The sequence below is a fragment of the Primulina tabacum genome, chromosome 3 (assembly GCF_025594145.1).
Source record: "Primulina tabacum isolate GXHZ01 chromosome 3, ASM2559414v2, whole genome shotgun sequence".
In the NCBI taxonomy this organism is placed as follows: Eukaryota; Viridiplantae; Streptophyta; class Magnoliopsida; order Lamiales; family Gesneriaceae; genus Primulina; species Primulina tabacum.
This window is the reverse complement of record NC_134552.1, coordinates 2,611,160-2,634,181: the sequence shown is the minus strand read 5'-3', so window position 1 is coordinate 2,634,181 and position 23,022 is coordinate 2,611,160. Positions and strand designations below refer to the sequence as shown.

General features: G+C 40.9%; 1 protein-coding gene and 1 pseudogene across 1 annotated transcript; both read left to right on the top strand.

Annotated features, from left to right (window-relative positions):
- The first annotated feature begins 12,324 nt into the window (after positions 1 to 12,324).
- LOC142538288 (G-type lectin S-receptor-like serine/threonine-protein kinase LECRK3) lies at positions 12,325 to 14,071 on the top strand (annotated as a pseudogene).
- A 2,551-nt stretch (positions 14,072 to 16,622) lies between these two features.
- LOC142539293 (pentatricopeptide repeat-containing protein At5g59600-like) lies at positions 16,623 to 18,817 on the top strand. Its single transcript, XM_075644656.1, has one exon. It carries the CDS (start codon positions 16,731 to 16,733, stop codon positions 18,321 to 18,323), a length of 1,593 nt encoding a protein of 530 aa, XP_075500771.1. The 5' UTR covers positions 16,623 to 16,730; the 3' UTR covers positions 18,324 to 18,817.
- Positions 18,818 to 23,022: the final 4,205 nt, after the last annotated feature.

Below are 23,022 nucleotides of genomic sequence, written 5' to 3'. Positions count from 1 at the left end.
GGTCTTCAGGAAAGTAACCGGCACATTGGCTATGATCTGGGCTATCCAAGTAACAAATCGGGTTAATGATGACCCAGATCCTTATGGGGGTATCACCACTCATCCCTAAAATAGTCGGGCTAGAGCTTGACTCGCTGTCCCGATCAGTCATATTTGTACTTTTGTTGAAACATAATTCAGAGTGTGTAAGAGCTTCGGGGGCTTCAAATATCCCATAGATGAAATTGGGATACCGAGGTCTGATATCACCAGGGTTTAAGATTTTATGTCGGGGCTTCATATCTCCCAAGTTTTGTACGAGATGCCGGGGCCTCATATCTCCCGGGCTTTTGAATAAGATACCGGGGTCTCAAGTCTCCTGGGCTTTGAATATTGTGTCGTTTAGTATCCTCGAGTAGTCCAAGAGGTGTCATTATGACACATGCTTTAGCATTTATACCGCCGAAAAATCGTTTCATATTCCAAGGCAATAATGAGCCTGTCTCCTTGATATCCGTACACGTCCTTTCGTCTTCCTGCACAATTTCCTAGAAACATCCTGATCGTTCTATCTGGTTTAGATCAACGGTGGAGATTGATTTCTTCCCCTTATATATAGTAACCCTCCTATTTTTCAAAAATCACTTTCAAATTCAAACTCCCGGCGAAGCCCTTGCAAAATTTTTCCTCGAAGCTCTTCTGCGCGAAACATTCTACTCCGAAGATCCTCCACCGTCTTTTCTCTCAAAAACTTGCAAGTTTTTCTCCTTCGAACTATGTCTAACTCTACCTCTTTAACCTCAGGAGCCCATGCGCGAGGCTCGCCTAGTGACGAGTCCACCGCGCTGCGCTCTGACTCCCCTCCATCCCCTCTCGCCGTTCTATTATCAAGCCTTCTAAAAAACCAGTAGCCCATCAAACCAAACCAACTTCTTCAAAACTCTCTTCTTCTAGCCATTCCCGAGCTCCTGCAAAGAGCAAGGGCAAGGGCAAAGCCCGGGCCTCAAGCCCTCCTCCAACCGAGACCCTGGGTGTTCCTTGGTTTTCCTCTTTGAGCAGTACTTTGAGCTCTATGGCAGACGAGGAGCTCCAGGTTCTGGGATCTATCCCTTCAAATCTTTCCATTCTAATTCCCGGTCCCTCTGATCGAGCAGATCACCCTCCCCCCGGATACACCACCTTCTTCCGGGATCAGGTTAGAAATGATCTCCGATTTCCCCTTCCTTCTTTTTATATCGATGTTGCCAAGTTTTTTGGCGTGCCTGTCAATCAATTTCACCCCAATTCTTTCAGGAGAAGAAAATGGCAGCTCGCCGAGCAGCTGCTGAAGAAGAGAGGAGGCAGGCCGAGGAGGAGGCGGCCTCGAGAGTGGAAGTTTCCCGGGACAACACTCCCCGGGATCAAGAAAGGCTCGGGCCTCGGGTGGTGACCGAGACGGTGGAGGAGGCCGAGGATCTCATTCCTCTTAGTCAAAGAAAAAGAAGAGCTGTCACCTCCCCCGAGCTGATCGTTCTTGAAGGCGGCCAGGGCACTTCCCGGTCAGGTCAATCAACCCCCCTTCACCAACAACCCTCAAGTGAACCCGGCCAAGAGCTCCCTCAAACGGATCAGCCTACCCAGGCTAACATCTTTTTTGAGGGGGCTACTACTACTGGTGTTAAGCGCTTCAAGCAGATACTCAGCCCTGCTGAGGCGGTATTCTTGCAAAGTGCCCCTGCCAGTGTCAGATTCCTGGAGGGATCAAACCGGCTTATCTCTGTAAGCTCTGTCCTTTTTTCTTTTTTCTCTCTCTCTCTCTCTTTTTTAAAACTCTTTTTTGTTCAGGCTGCCCAGATGATAGTCTCGGCCTTTGAAGAGGTGGCGGCAGTGGCCACTAAGAAAGGTAAGCAAGCCCGGGATGCTCAGGAAATTCATGACCATCTTCAATGAGAGATTGCCCGGGTTCAGAAGCTTCATGAGGAGAAAATCGTCGGTCTCCAAGCTTCCTTGGAAATTGCCAATCAACAATTGGTCTCAACCCAGCTTGCCCAGGATGAAGGCTTGGCCCGGGAGGAGGCCTCTCCGAGGCAAATTGCATTCCTGGAGTCCCGAGTTTGTTATCTTGAGGATGAAGCCAGCACACAACAACATCGGGCTGTTGTTGCTGAGGATAAGCTCAGGCTTTTTCATCTGACTCAAGATGAATGGAGGACTATCTTCCTTCAATCTGCGGAATTCCAAGGGGCTGTTGAAGATAGATCGTATAACTATTTCAAAGTCGGCTTCGAGAAGTGCCGGGAGCAGTTTGAGGAAGAGGGCCTTATCTCGGCAGGCAGGGAGGGCTTCCCAGACATCAACAAGGCCATTGACTCCCTTCCCCAGGACAATGCTGCTGAGAAAGAGGCTGAGAAGGCTCCCGAGGAGGCCGGGGAACAGTCTAATGCACAGTAGATTTAAAATAGGATTATAATCTGTACTTTTCTTGTAATTTCTGCATTCAGGCTTTCCTTAATGAAATTTTTATTTTCCCTTCATCCCTGTTATAATAATAACTTACCATATATTCAGCACCCGGTCTTCTAACATAATCACAATATTCATATAAAAAATTTCTAAGTGTTCGAGGGATAACCGGGAACTTCAATAAGCGACCGGGCTGTTAAGCCTTTGAATCCAAACAATAATTCTTGTGATTTCTTAAGAATCAAGGTACCGAGCCTTGGGCCGGGGAACATGTCCTGGGACTTGGAAATGATCGAGGTGTGGTTTCCCGAGCCAGGGTGTAGTGTCCTGGGCTTTTTAAGAACCAAGGTGTGGAGCCTTTGGCCGGGGAACATGGCCCGGGACTTGGGAATGGTCGAGGTGTGGTTCCCCGAGCCAGGGTGTAGTGCCCCGGGCTTTTTAAGAACCAAGGTGCAGAGCCTTGGGTCGGGAAACATGTCCCGGGACTTGAGAATGGTCGAGGTGTGGTTCCCCGAGCCAGGGTGTAGTGCCTTGGACTTTTTGAGAACCAAGGTGCGGAGCCTTGGGCCGGGGAACATGTCCCGGGACTTAGGAATGGTCGAGGTGTGGTTCCCCGAGCCAGGGTGTAGTGCCCTGGGCTTTCTGAGAACCAAGGTGCGGAGCCTTGGGCCGGGGAACATGTTCCGGGACTTGGGAATGGTCGAGGTGTGGTTCCCCGAGCCAGGGTGTAGTGCCCTAGGCTTTTAAGAACCAAGGTGCAGAGCCTTGGAGTAAACGGGACTTTGTAACCCCCGGGTTAATGCTACAAGAAGTATACACAATATTTCTTTATGAGAAAACAGCCCGTTCATTATATCTTCCACCAAATAATTACATATGTTAAACATAATACTTCTTTAAATTAAATATATTCCAAGGCCTTTTGAGATAGCGTCCTTGGACATCTTCTAGATAAAAAGATCCCGAACTAACTCTCCAGGTAATTTTATAAGGTCCTTCCCACCGAGCTTCCAGCTTTCCAACATCCCTAGCTGGGTTGACTTTTTTCATGACTAAATCCCCCACTTGGAAGTCTCGGATCCGGACCTTCTTGTTATATGATTTCATAACCCAGTTGCGGTATGATTCCATTCGAATGAATGCTCGGTCTCTCTTTTCTTCTATTAAGTCCAATTCCATGGCTCGGCTTTGATCATTATCATCCGGGTAAGATTCTACCCGGGAAGAAGTATGCCCGATCTCAACTGGAAGTACTGCTTCAGAACCATAAACCAAGTTGAAAGGAGTTTCTTGAGTAGGTGCCCGGGGAGTGGTTCTGTATGCCCAGAGAACACTGGGTAATTCTTCCACCCAATCTTTTCCTTTGCCTTGTAGCCTTGTTTTTAGTGCTTGTACAATAATTCTATTGACAACTTCTGTTTGGCCATTAGCTTGAGAATAGGCAACAGAGGTGAAAGATTGAGTGATCTTCATTTCCCGGCACCACGATGTAATCTCTTTGCCCTGGAACTGTCTTCCATTATCTGAGATCAGTCTTCTGGGCACTCCAAACCGGTACACAATGTTCTTCCACAGAAATTTCAAAACTTCCTGCTCAGTGATCTTAGCCAAGAGTTCAGCATCTACCCATTTGAAAAAATAATCAACAGCTACTAGCAAGAATTTCTTTTGAGCCCGAGTAATTGGGAAAGAACCCACAATATCCATGCCCCACTGATCAAAGGGACAAGATGCCCAAATAGGCTTCATGAGAGTGGCCGGGCTATGTTGAAAATTTGAATGATGTTGACAGCCTTCACAAGCCTGGACCACTCGAGCAGAATCTTGGCTAAGAGTTGGCCACCAGAACCCGGCAAGCATTGTCTTCCGGGCCAAAGATATTCCTCCGAGATGCTCAGCACAACACCCTTCATGAATCTCTCGGAGGACATAATCCACTTCTCCCTCAGATAAGCATTTTAATAAAGGTCCCTGGAATGATCTCATGTACAAGATATTATTTAAGAGAACAAACCTGGGAGCTTGTCTCTTAATCTTTTGAGCTCGGGCTTTATCCTCGGGTAATTCATTGTTCACATTGAACTTTATCAGAGGTGTCATCCAGGAATTCTCTAAGGTTGATAATACTTCTTCTTCAATAGAAGGACCAACCAGGAAACATGCAAGACTTCCCGGGTACTGACTTCTGATAGTGAAGCAGCCATTTTTGCCAGAGCATCAGCCTCTTCATTCTCCTCCCGGGGTATTTGTTCAATACTCCAATCCACAAAGGTTTCTGCTTGGGCTTGAATGAGCTGTAGATATTTGAGCATCCTGTCATCCTTAGCTTCATAAACTCCATTTATCTGTTGAGTGATCAGTTGTGAATCAGAGTACAGAATAATCCGGTAAGCTCCAATCTCCCGGGCAGCTCGAATATCGGCGAGGACAGCTTCATACTCGGCCTCATTATTGGTTACCCTGGAATCAATCCTTAATGCCAATTTAATCTTTTCTCATGGGGGAGAGATTATTACAACCCCTACTCCACAACCCGCAAGTCTAGACGCCCCATCCACAAATACTCTCCATACTTCTTCTTCCTTGGGTTGAACCATCTCGGATAAGAAATCTGATAAGGCTTGTGCTTTGATGGCAACCCGCGGTTTGTATTCTATGTCGTATTCTCCCAACTCTACTGTCCACTTGATCATCCGCTCGGATACTTCTGAATGAGTTATGATCCTGCCAAGAGGGCTATTGGTAAGAACAATGATTTGATGCGACAAAAAGTAAGGTCGGAGCTTCCGGGCAGTAATGATCAAGGCCAAAGCAATCTTCCCTATCTCACTGTAACGGAGCTCGGGGCCTCTTAGAGCATGGCTGATATAGTAGACAGGCTTTTGATCTGAGCCTTCTTCTTTTATTAGAACTGAGCTGACAGCATACTCCGTAGTAGATAGATAAACGAATAGTTTTTCCCCGGGTTCCGGCTTCACCAATACAAGTAGCTCTGCAAGGTGAATCTTCAAGTCCTGGAAAGCCTGCTCACATTTCTCATCCCACCCGAATTGTTGGGCTTTTCTTAGAACCTGAAAAAAGGGATAACTCCCGTGTGCTGATCGGGATATAAATCGAGACAGGGAAGCAATCCTCCCGGTCAGCTTCTGTACTTCTTTGACAGATCGGGGAGATGGCATGCACAACACGGATTTGAATTTTTCCTGATTTACCTCAATCCCCCGGTCGGTCACTATGAAACCCAAAACTTGCCACTCTTCACACCAAAAATGCATTTGGCAGGGTTGAGCTTTATCCCGTAATGCATTAGAGTGGCAAAGGTTTCCTTCAGATCAACTATGAAATGTGTCGTCTCTTTAGACTTGCCCAGGATATCATCCACGTATACCTCCACATTCCGACCCAGTTGCTTCTCAAAGACTCTGTTCATGAGACGCTGGTAAGTAGCCCCTGCATTCTTTAACTCGAAAGGCATCACAACATAGCAAAATGTACCTCCCGATGTGATGAATCTGGCTTTATCTTGATCATTCTTGGCCAAGAAAATTTGATGATACCCCTGGTAAGCATCCATGAAACTCAGCAGTTCAAAGCCCGAGGTGGAATCCACCGATTGGTCAATTCTGGGCAGGGGGTAATGGTCTTTAGGGCAAGCTTTGTTGAGGTTGCGGAAATCTACACACATTCTCCACTTCCCGGTGGACTTAGATACCAGCACCATATTCGAAAGCCATGTAGGAAATTGGATTTCTCGAATGTGGCCGGCCTTCAGCAGCTCCTTCACCTATTCATCAATAACTTTGTCCTTTTCAGGACTAAAGTGTTTCTTCTTCTGCTTCACCGGGTGAGATCCCGGGAAAATATTCAATTGATGCTTCGATATCAGGGGTGAGATCCCTGTTAACTCCTGTTGGGACCAGGCAAACACATGAATATTAGCTTTTAAACAATTGATCAGACTAACCCGGGTGGATGTACTGAGGTCCTGAGCCACCCGGATTTGCTGCCCTGCTCCGACCTCTATCATCTCATGTTCCTCCTTTGCTACAAAATGTACCTCTCCCTTGTCCACTAATCTTCTTCCTCCTTCATCCACTCTTGCTTTCTTTTCTTTCCTCCTAGTTTTGCTGTGATCAGCCCGAACTGCTTCCACATAGCATTTTCGGGAAGAAGGTTGGTCTCTCCTGACTTCTCCTACCCGGGCTCCCACAGAAAATTTTATCTTTTGGTGGTAGGTGGATGCTACAGCCCTTAGCTCATTCATAGCCGGCCTCCCCAGAATGATGTTGTATGATGACGGGGAGTCCACCACAGTGAAAGAGGTCATCACCGTCTTTTTGAGATCTTGGGAGCCTAGAGTCAGTGGCAAGACAATCTCTCCTTCCGGGTAAACCACATGGCCAACAAAACCAAAAAGTGCGGTTTCCAGAGCTTCCAAATGATAGCCCTGCAAATCCATCTGTATAAAGGCATTTTTAAAAATTACATTTACAGAGCTGCCCGAGTTAATAAAGACCCTCAAAATGTCAAAATTTGCCACCTGGGCTTGGATAACCAAGGCATCATTGTGGGGTAGATTCACCCCCTTTAAATCCTCCGGGCCGAAACTGATCACCATCAGTGGATCCTCCAGAAATCATTTTGATTAACCCCATGGCAGGAGGCAAATTCTTCTTTTTCTCGGGCTCGGGCTCCCTCCTTCTCCCGGGCTCTCTCCTTACATTGCCCCTTATATCTCCTCCCCGGGCACTAGATTCTGGCTGCCGATATGTCCACGGTAGCAATTTTGGTCTCTTGTTGGCTTGACTGGGTCCCGGGCGGGAGGCAGGGCATAGCCTTCCTTCAATATTTTACAATCCTCGGTGTTGTGATAACACACTTTGTGGAGAGTGCAAAATCCTCTCCTCTCGGGCCGGGATAGTTGATAATTCAGGGCCAGATCTCTACTGCATTCCTGGACCTCCCTCTCCCGGGCAATCTTGAGAGGCACATGGTGAGAAAAATGCCCTGGATTACCCCTTCTCTGTCCCTTCTTCTCGGGCTTAGACACCCGGTACCCTTTCTCTTTCCTCACAGCCTCTCTCTTCTGTTTCTGGGCCTCCTCCATATTAATGTATTTCTCTGCCCGGGATAATAAGTCCTCGAAATCCCCGGGCACTTTCTTGGTCAGTGATTTGAAAAATTCACCCTTCCTTAAGCCTTGGGTGAATGCAGTCGTTTTTGTTTCAGTGGCACAAGTGGGAACATCAGAGCCACTCTATTGAATCTTCTGATGTAAGCCCTTAAACTCTCCTCTGGGCTTTGCTTAACCTCAAAAAGACTAAAAGCAGTCTTCTTGTATTTTTTACTGCTGCTGAAATGGTGTGAAAACACCTTTTGGAAGTCTTTGAAAGAACTAATACTTTGAGGAGCCAAACCCTCAAACCATCTTTGAGCCGAATCCACCAATGTTTTCAGGAACACCTTACACTTGATTCGATCAGTGTAACAGTGCAGCATGACCATATTCTCAAACCTGGCCAGGTGCTCCTCCGGGTCTGCGTTACCATCATAATCTTTCACTTTGGCAGACTTGAAATTTTCGGGAAGAGGTTCCCGGACAATAATATCAGCAAATGGGCATCCTTTGGCGATTGCCCGGGAAGTGCTTCGGCTCTCCAACTGTCCTTCCAGGACCTTCATCTTCTGTCTCAGCTCCAACAATTCTTCTGCCACAGTCGGAGATTTTGATCTGGCACTGGATTTCTCGTCTTCTCCTCTCACCTCCTCCTCCCTCATCTTCTGCTCCTGCTCCTGTCTATCTCCAGGTGGTGTAACATGCTGATAAACTTCTTTCCTGGCCATAGCTTACTTTATTGCATCGGATACAATTTTTTTTAACTCTTCCGGGGTCATGGTAATGAGATTTGGCCCGGCGTTATGAACACCACCCTGTCTCGAAGTCCGCCCTCCATCTTCCTGGGCCTGAGAATTATCTTGGTTAGTTTTTCTTGTACGAGCCATATCAACGTCCTAGCCTCAATTTCCCACAGACGATGCCAATGATGAGACCTCGCTGAAATGAATGAGCCGGATAATGGGCTCCAACGGATCAAATCAGTAATTTATAGTGTTTGGGAATTTGAGTGAAGGTAATGGCTTAGATTAACACCTGCAAAAGAAAGTAACTCGTGAATGGGCGCCAGTGGGATGTCCGACGTAGCCACTCCGATGCTAAAGTCAGCAGGTTTTCAGATGAACACAAGCAATATTTGAGAAAATATGTAAGTGCTTGAGAGTTAAAGGATTTCATAATCTATAAATGACATTAATACCTGTTATTTATAGTAGAAAATGGGGTAGGTACCTCGATTCTAGAGCCACCTACTAAATATGTCAAGTCGACTACCCATACTCTTAGCTTCTGATAACTTTTAGGACACTCCAAGCCCAAGTTGTTCTGACAGATTAGACTGCATGTATCAATCACACACGAGTATGGTGCAAGTTTCAAGGTGACCCGGGTAGTAGAGTACCCGGGTGGTTGGTGGAGAGCCCGGGCTAATGATGATTGCCCAGGAAGAGCCGCAGTGCTCGGGAAGAGAAGATTTGCCCGGATCTTCAGGAAAGTAACCGGCACATTGGCTATGATCTGGGCTATCCAAGTAATAAACCGGGTTAATGATAACCCGGATCCTTATGGGGGTATCAATGTAAGTTTCCAATAACCATTTTTTCACCAAAAAATAATTAATGTATTTATGTTCGTGTTTTGCAGAAAGTGATTAGTTTTGGGTCTACAAGAGTGGTGGTTTCCGAAAACTTCCCCAATCGGATGCCTCCCAATCTATCAAATGGCCTTCCAAACCAATGTCATATGACGAGAACCGATGCCTCGAGCATAGTGGAGGAGTCAGAAATATAGTTCTGTCCGGGCTAGAATTTTAAACTCTAAAATCTTTTAATATTTTAAATTAATCTACCCGAGCTAATATCATATTATTCCAAAATTATACAAAATTTACATATAATTTTTTTTTAAAAAAAAATTAGACTACCCGGGCAATAAAGCCCGGGTACATAAGCATGTGGCTCCGCCACTGCTTGAGCAGTTGAACGACTTCGCGACATAACACAGCGAGCAACTCCAACAAGCCATTCACAAACTACAGCAAGAAAAACCAAATGTGATGATCATCTGTGGAGATTAATACTGCAATGCCTATGAGTGAGCTCCTTCTTGACTTGGCACAATTTTATGGTATGTCTCACTTATTATATAAACATGTGGTTGTAGCAAGATTATACTGATGTTTGTATTCATGCATGATTTGATACAGAAAGAGCGAGCTTGTTGTGAGATTGGAGACAATTAAATACAATTTTGACTTGACAAGAATATGTTGAGCTGCAGGTGTCGGGATTTGCTCGGATCCCGATCGATAAATGAGTTTGGACGGTGTCCATTTAACTGAAGAAGGGATACAAGATCGCACGTCCGCTTGGTTGGTTCATAACATCTCCCACTGTCATTTTTGAGTTAAAAAATATAAGCTATTAGCACTAGTTTTTACGTACACATACAAAGGCAATTTAATGTTTTGATACTTATTTTTTTTATATAATAAACACAATTAAGCTTGAAAGTTGTGTCGTTTAGCTTTTTCTAATTCTTTTAATAATCGCATGCAAATTATATGGCTTCTAAAATCCAGTGCCATTAAACCTAATTATATTCAATTAAATACATAATAGTTTGTCTGTTTTTTTTTTTTTTTTTTGATAAACAATAATGGAAGAGTTACGTGCATGTTTTCCCAAGTAATATATATCTACGAAGCCCTTCATTTTCAAAATTTAAATTAAAACCCTTTTTTCAAAATATCATCCAAATTCATTCTATTATTTTTCATAGCAAAAAATTCAGGCTAATTAATATCTTATTCGGTCCCTATTTGATCCGTAACTCTTTTTGTCGGGCTAAAATAGTCCTTAACATTTCTAATATACACCAAATTTAGTTCTTCTATGTTAGAACTGCCCTGAATCATTTTAAGTTAACTAAAAAATTGCAAAGTGGCAAGTGAGATCTCAATATTAAATCTAAAATATACGTCTCACAATTCTGGTAGCTTTCCTTTTGACACCAACATCTTCATTCCCTTCTCACTCATATGTCCAAGTCTATAATGCCATAGACTTGAATTGGCTCCAGCATTCACAACTGCTAATGTGTCTCTGCAACTGGAAGTCATATACAGTATTCCAGTTTTCTTTCCTCTAGCAACAATCATGGCTCCTTTGTTCATTTTCCAGGAACCATCACCGAAGGTCACATTGTGGCCTTCATCATCGAGCTGTCCCACCGAGATCAGATTGCGTGTCAATTTTGGTACTTGCCTAACTTTGTTGATTTTCCAGACAGATCCATTTGACATCTTCATCCGTACATCACCCATACCAACAATTTCCAAGGGTTTTCCATCAGCCAGGAAAACATTTCCGTAATCGCCAGCGATGTAATTATCAAATACATCGCGATCACCAGTGGTATGAAACGAAGCTCCCGAGTCCATAACCCAAGAATCAACAGGGCTTTCCATGGATAATAGCAGAGCATCATGTACTTCCTCAGCGACAACATTGACATTATTCTCCATTGATCTGCAGTTCTTTTTCAAGTGACCAGTTTCACCACAGCTCCAGCACTTCAAATTCTTTCAAAGTTGCTTTTGTTTTTTCCATTTCTTGACTTAAACCTACCGCGCCATCTGTTAGAACTCTTTTCGCCACTCCTACCCATTCCTCTGTTCTCGAGATTTAGAGCAGATCTCGATGATGTTCCTTCACCCGAATCCATCCTGCGAACTTCTTCAGCAAAAATTTGATCTCTGACATCATTGAATTGTAGGTTGTAGCTTTCTTTTTCCAACAGAGTTGTTAACCGCTGCCCGCATTGGTTCCCAAACATTTGGTAAAGACGCCAAAAGAATAAGTGCACAAATCTCATCATCAAAATTAATTTCAACTGATGTTAGCTGAGAAACAATCGTGTTGAACTCATTGATGTGTTTAGCCACCGAAGCACATTCCCCCATTTTCAAGTTGAATAACTTTTTTATGAGATACACTTTGTTTTTTGCTGATGGCTTCTCGTACATGTCCGATAAAATGGACATCATCTCTTCTGTGGTTTGTGCCTCCGCCACGTTATGTGCCACATTCTTCGTTAGGGTCAATCATATTACACCTAACACATGTCGGTCAAGGAGCTCCCAATTATCATCCTCCATCTTTTCTGGCTTCTTTCCTGATAGAGGTTGATGCAGCTTCTTACTGTACAAATAATCTCTTATCTGTAACCATCATAACGAAAAATATGTTCCGTCGAACTTGTTGATTCCCGGTCCCGATCCATCATCTCCGGCCATCACTTCTCTAGCCTTAGCAAAAAATCTAAAAAGTCTTTTATGATGTGGAAGATTAGACAAAGTTGCAACCACAGAGCATACTCTGAATTCTGAAGAATTTTCACAAGATGTCACTGATACCAGTTGTTGGGAAATTATACCGAAACGATGCCGACCAGGATGATAATATAATATCCAAAATGTCACGGCATAAAATAACCAACAAGAACACAAAGATTTACGTGGTTCACCCAATATAGGCTACGTCCACGGAGCACTGCAACTTTTATAACTGGAAGAAATATTACAACAAGTGTGTACACCAACACACTCAATATTTCTCACTCCCAATCCGAGTATACCGAGAAAATAATTTCTCTAACTCACACAAGAGAATTCCCGCACTCAAGAAAAAAATACTTTTTTTTTCTATGCACTCTCTTTTTATCAAAGCTAAAAAACTTTTGATTTTTGGATACAATAACTGAAGGAATTGAACTCTATTTATAACTAATTCTCTCGTTCATATCAATTGATCTTCAACGAATCTGGCTACATATTTCTTGCAACAAATAATGGGACCGTACTTGAGCTCTTGTCTAGTAGTGGCCCTTCAACGAGCATGTTTTATCAGAGAGCGATACTGGAATATGACGGGGTTCTAAGGCACTATGTCTATCCTAAATTTGCTAATTCAACAGGTGAGAGGGCGATGGAGTGGTCCCTTTCACAGTCTTCTCCTTCAAATATATGTTTGTTGTTTCTTCGAGTTATTGGATCAGGTGCATGTGGTTTCAATAGTGTTTGCTCTATGGGAACTGATACGAGGACAAATTGTAGTTGCCCTGATGGATACTCTCCGGTGGATTCAAACATAAGGATCAGTGGATGCAAACCGAATTTCGCCCAACCTGAATACGATCAGCAGTCGCAAGAAGCTGACCTTTTTCGCTTCGCCGACTTGCCTAAAATCGATTTTGTTTGGTCTGTTTATACTGCCTTTGGATCAATGACCGAGGATCAATGTCAACAGGCTTGCCTTGAGGATTGTTTCTGACCTACTGTGGTTTATAACAACGGAAACTGTTGGAAGAAGAGATTCCATCTTTCCAACGGAAGATTTGATGTTAATTTTACTGGAAAAACGATGATAAAAGTACGAAAAATAATGAGACAATACACACTTCTAGCAGTAATTCAAAAAGAATGAGAGCAACAGAACCATTCTGATCATCACGCTCTCTCTTTTGTTGGGTTGTTCAATGTTTTTGCTCACTCTTACTTCGATTTTTCTGTGTCTATTCCATTTTAATGGGAAAAAATCAAGTACCCTCCATCCAGAAGTGAACTTAAGAAGCTTCAGATTTAATGAGCTACAAGAAGCTACAAATGGATTCACAGAAGAATTGGGTAGAGGTGCTTCCTCAATAGTGTAAAAAGGCACTCTGAGGAATGAAAATGATAGAGTGGTTGCGGTAAAAAAGCTGGACGAGATACCTAAAGAAGCCGAACAACAATTCAAAGCCGAAGTGAGCTCCATCAGCAAAACCAACCACAAAAGTCAGTCATGTTGCTAGGATACTGTGATGAAGGTCAAAACAGGCTTTTGGTGTACGAATTCATGAGCAATGACTCATTAGCAAGCTTTCTTTTCAAAAAGTCAAGGCCCAGCTGGTACAGAAGGGTGCAAATTGCATTTGCAACTGCTAGAGGACTATGCTATTTGCATGAAGAGTGCAGCACTCAAATCATACATTGTGACATTAAGCCTAATAATGTACTCATACACGATTGTGTTACAACAAAAATAGCATATTTTGGGTTAGCGAAGCTTTTGAAGCCCGATCAGACTAAAACCACAACTGAGCTTAGAGGGACCAGAGGGTATGTAGCTCCAGAGTGGTTTAGAAATATGCTTATTACAAGCAAGGTTGATGTTTACAGTTTTGGAATCTTGTTGCTCGAACTCGTTTGCTGCAGAAATAAGGTCGAAAGACACGCTGAGGATGAGGCAGAGGTGATTCTTTCTGATTGGGCTTACGATTGTTACGAAACAAGGACATTAAAGCTATTGGTGGAAAACGACGAGGAGGTCATTGAGGATATAAAACGGTTCAAGAAATTCATGATGGTAGGCATTTGGAGTATTCAAGAGGATCCATTGTTGAGGCCTAATATGAAGAGAGTAGTTCATATGCTTGAAGGAGCAATCGATGTGCCTAATCCCCCACATCCCGAATCCTTTATTACTTAGATTTACCATTTTTTGCTAGAGATTTATTGACTCAAGTGTAATAAACAATCTTTATTTTAATATAATTTAACTTTTCAGGATTTCATTTTACTTTATCTATATACCCATGCAATCAACATAGATAAAAGCTTTGATTATACTTTAATACAAATAAATCATAATTTGATATTGAAACTTATTTGTAAATACTGTATATTCTAAATTCTTTCATAGTCTATTTAGCCACCTAAATAAGGATAAATGTTGCTTGAGTTTGATACTAGCATCTGTGTTGTTGTGTACCGTGTTTCATGATAAGGGCATAATAATGTCCAATCATGCAGATGGGCAATCATACGATGATTGTACCGAACAATCCTCTCTCGGACTTTCCAAGTGGTTATCATTCATCGAGAGAAAAAGTCTGTGGTTGTGATTGTACATGATTAGTCCTTACGACCCGGGACAATACTGAGGCTCTGCATACTAGGATTGTGCTTTACTGACTCCGCGAGGGTCACAAGGTGACGAGGTTGGGTGCAATTGCGACATATGTAGGATCCAGTACATTGTAGTCAAGAATTCACCTCTCACCTACGGGTGTGGATATACTATGTGATCTAATGAAATAATAGTGCATGAAATTTCTGGCCAGAGTGTGAGATGTATATTAGGGAATGAGTTCTCTAGTTGTGCATGCGATGATACTATGAATATTTCATAATTGTATCACATAGCTATCGAATCTAATATGCAACCCTCGATGAACCAATGATTGTAGATTCGATATGGTTATATGAGATGAAGGGACCGTACTGTACGTTAATCATAACTGATTGATTCTTGCAGGCACTATCAGTGATACCTTGAGAATCATGGGACGATGCTACTAGACGCTCTTACCATGATTCGATGAGTTTAATAAGAAAATGATTTCTGAAATTCTGATGACCAAATGTTGGCGCATGAAATGGGCCAAATTAGGGTAAGCCCGAATAAAAGAAAATGTCTTGCATCACAAAGAGTTGTGAACCCACGGCTAGCTGTATCCCTGAACCATTGAGGGTCACACAAGCACTAAATCATTTATTCTCGTTGAAAGAATAAATTCAAGGAGTTGAATTTATATAAAATTATGATATAGTAAATTCAAGGAGTTGAATTTATGATAATTAAATTTTGAAGGAATAAATTCAAATAGTTGAATTTATGAGATAATAAATTCAAGAAGTTGAATTTATGATATTTAAAATTTGGAGAAAATAAATTCAAAGAGTTGAATTTATAAATTTTGAGATTTAATTTATTAAACTCAAAAGTTGAGTTTATTAAATATTAAATTAAATATAGTGGAAGAAATGTTTAATATTTTTGTAAAAATACAAGTTCAACATATTAAATAATTAAAATTCTTAATTGATTTTGAATTAATTAATTAAACTAGTTGGTCTAGTCCAATTAATTAATCAAGTTCATTAAAGCTAGTTATGGAACCTAAATCTTATATTATGGAAATTAGGTCACGAAAGAATGGTTTAAGTAGGAGACTTGAAACCCAAGCCTCCTCAATTCTATTTTTCGAAAATCCACCTCCCATCTCCTCCAAAATTTTCGTCCACTACCTTTGAATAATTTCAATGGTTATGAGCCGCCTCTCGTTTTAATTAATCTCTACGCAAACTTCTTCTAAATTTCTAATGCAATTTAGAAGATGAATCTTTTTTTCAGTCGTGGACCTAATTCGAAGATCAAAGAAAGGATTTTGAAGAAAGTTCGTAGGGATTTACAACAAGAGATACGTCCGCTTATACCAGAGTAGTTGGAGCCAGTGTTCTCCAAACCGGACCGGACCGGCCGGTCGGACCGGTTCAACCGCGAACCGGCCTCCAGACGCCGGCCGGTCCGGAGATAAGTAAAAACCCGGAAAACAGGTTTAACCGGTTAAAACCCGGTTAAACCGGGAAAACCGGAAACCGGCCGGTCTTTAGGAACCGCACGGGTCTGTGAAATTATAAAAAAAACTTTTTTGTATAAGAAACTTGATGTTTGCTACTTTTTTGTATAATTAAACTTGATGTTTTCTTGGGCACTTAAACTTGGTCATCACTATTTGGTTACATGTTAGGTGTAATTTGGATTTTTGAATTTGAAAAGTGATGTTTATTTGGATATTTGTTGTAATTTTCATCTTAAAAATTAAGTAAAAACTATAAAAACATAAATAATCAATATTTTACTATTTTATTTATTATATAAAATAAATAAAATATTAATTTTATTGATCCGATTCGACCGTTCGGTTGAACCGGTTGAACCATTTTTTAAGGCCTGACCGTTCGATTAACGGTCCGGTTATAAAAACACTGGTTGGAGCCAAGTGAAATTTTTTTACTAAAGGTATGTTACTAAACATCATATGTATATTTATTTACTTTAAATCATACGAGTGTCTAAAGAATATTTTGAATGTCAAAATAAAATTTTAAAACTTTTGAATCATTTTAGATACGAGAAAATCGATAACCAATATATTGGCTGAAAGTCTCTGTTTTTTTTATACCTTAGTTTCAAACCATTCTTTCATGGTTTAAACGCATATATCTGCATGTTCCATTTTCAGGTTTTCGGCTCACGGCTGTTTTTAATAAGATGGATTTTCCAGGCATTATATTACCTCTGTCCAGAACATGAAAAAGCTCCTACTTTCACAAAACAGCTCGTTTTGTCATAATTTCGGCTTATTATTGGATCAATGCATGAAACCGAGAGCACTGAAACCCTGTCAGCAAATCCACGCATTAATGTTGACGACGCCAGTCGACGTGAATTCTTTTTCTTTAAGTTCAAAGCTCATAGGTGCATACGCAAGCTGTGGGGATTTGGGTCCATCGAGATTACTCTTTCAAGAGTCTCCAAACCCGAATATTTTTGCTTTCAACTGGATGATTTTAACGTTAACTTTTTCTGGATTTCACGAAGAAGCAATTGGGTACTTTTCTTCATTGACAAAATCAAGAAATCCCGACATTTCTCATAATGAACACACTTTGTCGGCTGTCTTGAAGTGTTGTGTCGGTTTGCTGGACCTGAACTTGGGGAAACAAGTTCATGGCATGATTTGCAAAACGGGTTATGGAATATATGTGCTCGTCTGCAATGCTTTGATGGATATGTATAGGAAGTGCGGGAAGATGTGCTGCGCGCGAAAAGTATTTGATGAAATGAGTGAAAGAGATGTAGTGTCTTGGACTAACATAATTTGTGGGTATTCTGACGAGGGGAAGATTGGAGAGGGTGTTGATTTGTTTAAAAGAATGCGACTGGAAGAAATTAAAGCTAATGAATTCACTTGGAACTCCATCATAGTTGGGCACGCCAGGAATGGAGATTGTGATGGTGCTTTCAAATTTTGTACTCGAATGAGAGAAGAAGGGTATGTTCCTGATTTGCCTACTTGGAATGGAATGATTTCAGGATTTGTTCAAAGCCATAAGGCTAGTGAAGCGATGAAGCTGTTTTACAGTATGTTGGTTGCTGGAGTTAAGCCTAATCCAGTGACTGTGACAGGGCTGCTCCCTGCCTGTGGGATGATTGGTTCAGTCTCTATGGGTAGAGAAATTCATGGCATAATATATCGAACGGAAATCTATGTCAATGCATTTGTGGCAAGTGCTCTTATTGATATGTACTCAAAATGTGGGAGCGTTAAAGATGCCTCGAATGTTTTCAGCATGACGTATACCAAGAATGCAGCTTCATGGAATGCTATGATTGGCTGCTATGGGAAGCATGGGATGGTAAATTCTGCTATCAAGCTATTTGAAAAGATGCAGGGAGAAGGAATACAAGCAAATGAAGTTACTCTGAATGCCGTTCTTTGTGCTTGTAGCCATGGTGGCCAAGTCGAGAAAGGCGTGGATTTGTTTGCGGCCATGGTTTCATATAATGTCGTAGCAAACCATGAACATTATGCTTGTGTCATTGATCTTTTTTGTCGTTTCGGGAGGATGGAGGAGGCTTATTCTATTGTCAAACAAATGCCGGTTGACGGAACTAATTCAGTTATTGGAGCTTTTCTCAACGGCTGCAAGATTCACGGAAGGAGTGATCTTGCTGAAAAAATCTCCGATCATCTGGGGATGGAGATGAGAAAGCCAGGAGATTTCGTGACACTGTCGAATATATATGCTTCTGAAGGGAAGTGGGAAGGTGTACAAGATGTGAGGGAGGTGATGAAGGAGAAGAGAGTCCAAAAAAAGCTTGGTTTTAGTTCGGTTTAGAAGTTGGTCTGGTAAATGAGAATCCTGAATGGTGTACCCTAACAACTCGAGTATATCGTGCGACCATTTCGCATAATCTTGCTTGCACTAACCTGTGGGTTCAATCTCATAATGAAAATCGGTTCGGTAGCTTTGCTGCCTTGTCTAGGGACGAAAGATCTCGGTATGTACAGTGTAGCATAACTTGGTTACTAAAGAATTACATTCTTCAGCTCTGATACGAGCTCACAACTGCCTGTGAAATATCTTGACTTAGATTTTGAGCAAGAAATCATATTGACAGTTGAAATAAATTGAAGTTTGATCTTGTGTTTTTGAGATTATCATCTGTTGCCATGGTTTCTAAGTAAAAGCATGATTGAAGCATGCAACTCGCATTTCAAATCTCCTATTATGATGGCAAGATTCGGTATATGTCTTGTGTCAGTCACTCAAAAACCTATTGTAATATATGATATTATACATTCAAAATGCATATGTTCTTTGGGGCCTCACCGAATAGGTCTTGGATTAGAGACTCACTTATGTGGATTGTTGGTTAGATAAATCTCATGTCCCCCATTGCATCCAAAACAATCCATGGGTTCTTCATTTTCTGTGGATAGAATTTGCACTTGTTGTAATAAACCATAAGCTCGATGGCTAAAAATATAGAAATTCTAAAGCCAAAAATCCAGATTTGAATCATTGTTCGATCAATCCGATAATTCCTCCAAAAGATAACAAAAAAAGTCATAATTATCAAATTAATTTCGGAAACAACCGAAAATAAATTTTGGAAACAACGAAAATATCATATCACTCGCCAAATTACTAGTAGTCTAATGAACTTAATTTTTTTTTACTTTGGTCAACATTTTTGTAAGAAAATAACATCCTCAAATGTATTTCAAATACACTTGAACATGTCATTTTCTTTAAAGAAATCGACTAAGATTATTTTACAAATTTCCCACTGTCCATGAAATAACGTCTTTTTCTTTAAAAACCTCTTTGGGCATAATCTCCGAAATGGAGCACAAATAGACCTTCAACCAATTCTCATTTTCATCTTCTATTTTGGAGCGCGCTAAATAGCAATACATGATGGACTCCAATATTGTCAAATGATCCTTTTTTTAAATGATTTTTAATCTTTTGGTTAATTTCATATATATATTTGTTCTTTTCAATCTCTTTCTTTAATTTAGTGGTTTTTCTTTTTCGGTCCCTTTTAAAATGATTTCAAGTTTTCTGTCTTTTTCCCATTTATTTATTGCAATTGACTATTTGGAAGAAAAACCAAAAGAAAATAGTAAACCATCAACAAATTAAAACAAACGCACATAAACAATGAAAATAGACACATTTTTAATCAATTACAACTGTGGGGACCCGGACGCTAATCAAGTTCTTAATCATCTTTGGGACTAATTACTCAATTATAATAAATAGGGTCTAAATTTTTTTTTAAAATACAAAGCGAAAAACGTTATGTAAATCAATCCGAATTACATATTAAATATAAACATACAAGTCCTGTATGGTCTACAATAATCCAACTAGGTTCAACTACATATCAGTGCTGACTCTTAATTTATTTCTGAGCCCGGATCTCCACGCTATCTAGTCCAGCCTCGTTCTCTTCTTGACCCTGATCATGTCCCACCTGTCGTCATGCACACATACAAACAAGACAACAGCCGGATAACTCCGGTGAGAATTATATTCCCGGTATAAATCATGTATACATGCCTTCCATATAAACAATATAAAAGCATGAAATAAACATTCATAGCATGTATTAAAATCCGAACATGAATCAAATATTAATCACATGTATTATAATCATAAACATGAATCAATATCAAGAATAAATTATATTCTAAACATATATCATCATCAGGAACATAATTCCATATCAAGCAATGAATCACTCTCCGTGATTCTTAGACCCAGACTCGACTCAGTCCTAATATAGGGATCCCGATCGGAATAAGAACATACACCCACCTACACTCCCGATCGGGGTGGTGGTATGTTCTTATTCACGGACTTTGGCTCTTTCCATATCGAACACCAGTAATAGAAGAAACTCCAATTCTATCCACTCCGATATAGCCAAACGTCCGGTGTCTTGACCTAACCGTCACAGACTTTGGCATTTTCACCAATATCCTATCTTGTGACATCGTGCAATGTGCTCGTGGCGATCCCACCACTATCAGGTGCTTCAGTCACAAGATCACTCGTGTACGACTAGACGTATCCGCCTATGACTCCGTACATCAATCAATAAATCAAAGATATCAATATCATTCAATTGCAAATAACAATGCAATAAAATAAAGTATGTGATTTCGGGAGACTCAAGTCAAACCTTACTCGAGTTGTGCAATCTCAACTCAACATTAATTTATATATTTATCTTCTCGGTCTGACGAAGTCGAAGTCTCAAAGTCAAATCTGTCCATATCAATCTGAAATACAATATCGCATAGACACAATCTCAATATGCAACTCAATTCAAAATCTAGTCTGATCAATACTCAAATCAAACATAATCTGATCAATATCGAATCAAGATACAATCTAATCCATATCGACGATATCACGATATAATCGAAATCACTACTGAATCTGATCAATATCAATTTACTGATTTTCGACGGTATACCAATACAGTCTCGATAACCCCGTCAATCTCAACTAGGGGTGGGAAAAAATACCGAAATACCGAAAAACCGTGCCGAAAAAAATACCGAACTTACCGAAAAATCGGTATACCGAACATTTCGGTACGGTATCATACCGTACCGAAATTTTCGGTATCGGTATCGATATGAAATATTTTTTTTTCGGTATTTCGGTATATACCGAAAATAATTTTTCATTATTATTTTTTTAAAATTTAAGTTCGATATACCGAAAAAATGTCGGTATACATTTTCGGTATACCGACATTTTTTCGGTATACCGACAAAATTTTCGGTGTCGGTACGGTACCAGTATGAAATTTTTCCATACCGAAAATTCGGTATACCGAATGTGCGGTATATCGAATTTTCGGTATCGGTATGGAAAAATTTCATACCGATATTTTCGGTATGGTATACGGTACCGTAGTTCGGTACGGTATACCGTACCGTACCCACCCCTAATCTCAACATCACAGATATAATACCCGAATTCATAATCAATATCGGTACAATTTATAATCAATAACAATACAGTTCTGATATCGAATCTCAATCAAATCAACTCCGAAAATCATAACAAATACATACACAGTCTGTTCTTCAATCTGACTTCAATTATACGATGTCTATTATATCAGAAACACCATATAGGATTCATATTCAATTCTGACAATACCATAATTTCAAATCATATCTAAACGTAACAAAACTTACGTCCAGTTATAGCCTGCGTCGATAGGAACTCAGTACTGAAGTCGAATTCAAAATCTGACGGACGGATTTCTCGAAAATCTCAATTTCCCACGCCGAAGCAATTTGAAGCCCTTTTTCCCCGTAAGCCCTCGGCTGCTGAATGAAGATTTGCATGTATATATATATATATACATCTCGTGCATGTAAGGCAAGTGGCTAATCCTTCAACCTGCACGTCTCGCGCATATGCGCGACATCACTCGGCGCTTATGCGCGAGACAATATGTCTCGGCGCGTTTGACTCACGGCAGCTCGCGCATATGCGCGCCCCATCGTCGCAATGCAACTCGCGCATATGCGCGCCTCCATCCGGCGCATATGCGCCAACTTCTCTGGACATTTCGCGCAAGTGCGCGGCTCACGTCGCGCATGTGCGCGCAACTCTCTGCCTACCTCGCGCATGTGCGCGGCTCACGTCGCGTATGTGCGCGCAATGTTCTGTTCCAGCCCCTTGGCTACTGGACACCTCGCGCATATGCGCGCCCTCACGCCGCGCATATGCGGGTCTTCTGCGAAACCCGCGCATGTGTGCGCACCAGATCGAGCATGTGCGCGGATGGCATCTCCCTCGCACATATTTCGCGTCTTTTCTCGTCTTTCCCGGTCTGATTCATTCCGTCTATAATCACATCAATTAATCACTAAATCATTTCAGATTAACAGAATAAATTTCTCGGGCCTTACAACAATCATGTTGTTTATGATCGTCTCGATTAATTTCTTATACATGTATCTTTAATGTTATGTGCATTTTGCAATTTGATGACATATTAAATATATTGCTTTTTAAACAATTGAGTTGAATACACATTTAATTGAGTCCGGTTTAATAACACATCAAGTAATTATTAATTGTTCATAATATGGTTGAGAATGAAAAGATAAGAAAAATAAAGAATATGATAAAATTTAAAGAATATGAGTTGAATAAAATTTTGAGTAGGTCTCTTGTGAGACGGTCTCACGAATCTTTATCTGTAAGACGAGTCAGCACTACGGATATTCACAATAAAAAGTAATACTCTTAGCATAAAAAATAATATTTTTTTCATGGATGATCCAAATAAGAGATCCGTCTCATAAAATACGACCCGTGAGATCGTTTCACACAAGTTTTTGTCTATAATTTTTAAAATAGAAAAAATCTTAATTTGAGACAAAATGACGAGTTTGGATATTACTACAAAAATATAACCGTGGGTTTGAATGCTTGATGATATCAGGAGAGAAGCTGATTGAATATAGAGAAAGTTAGAGGGGGACTTTGT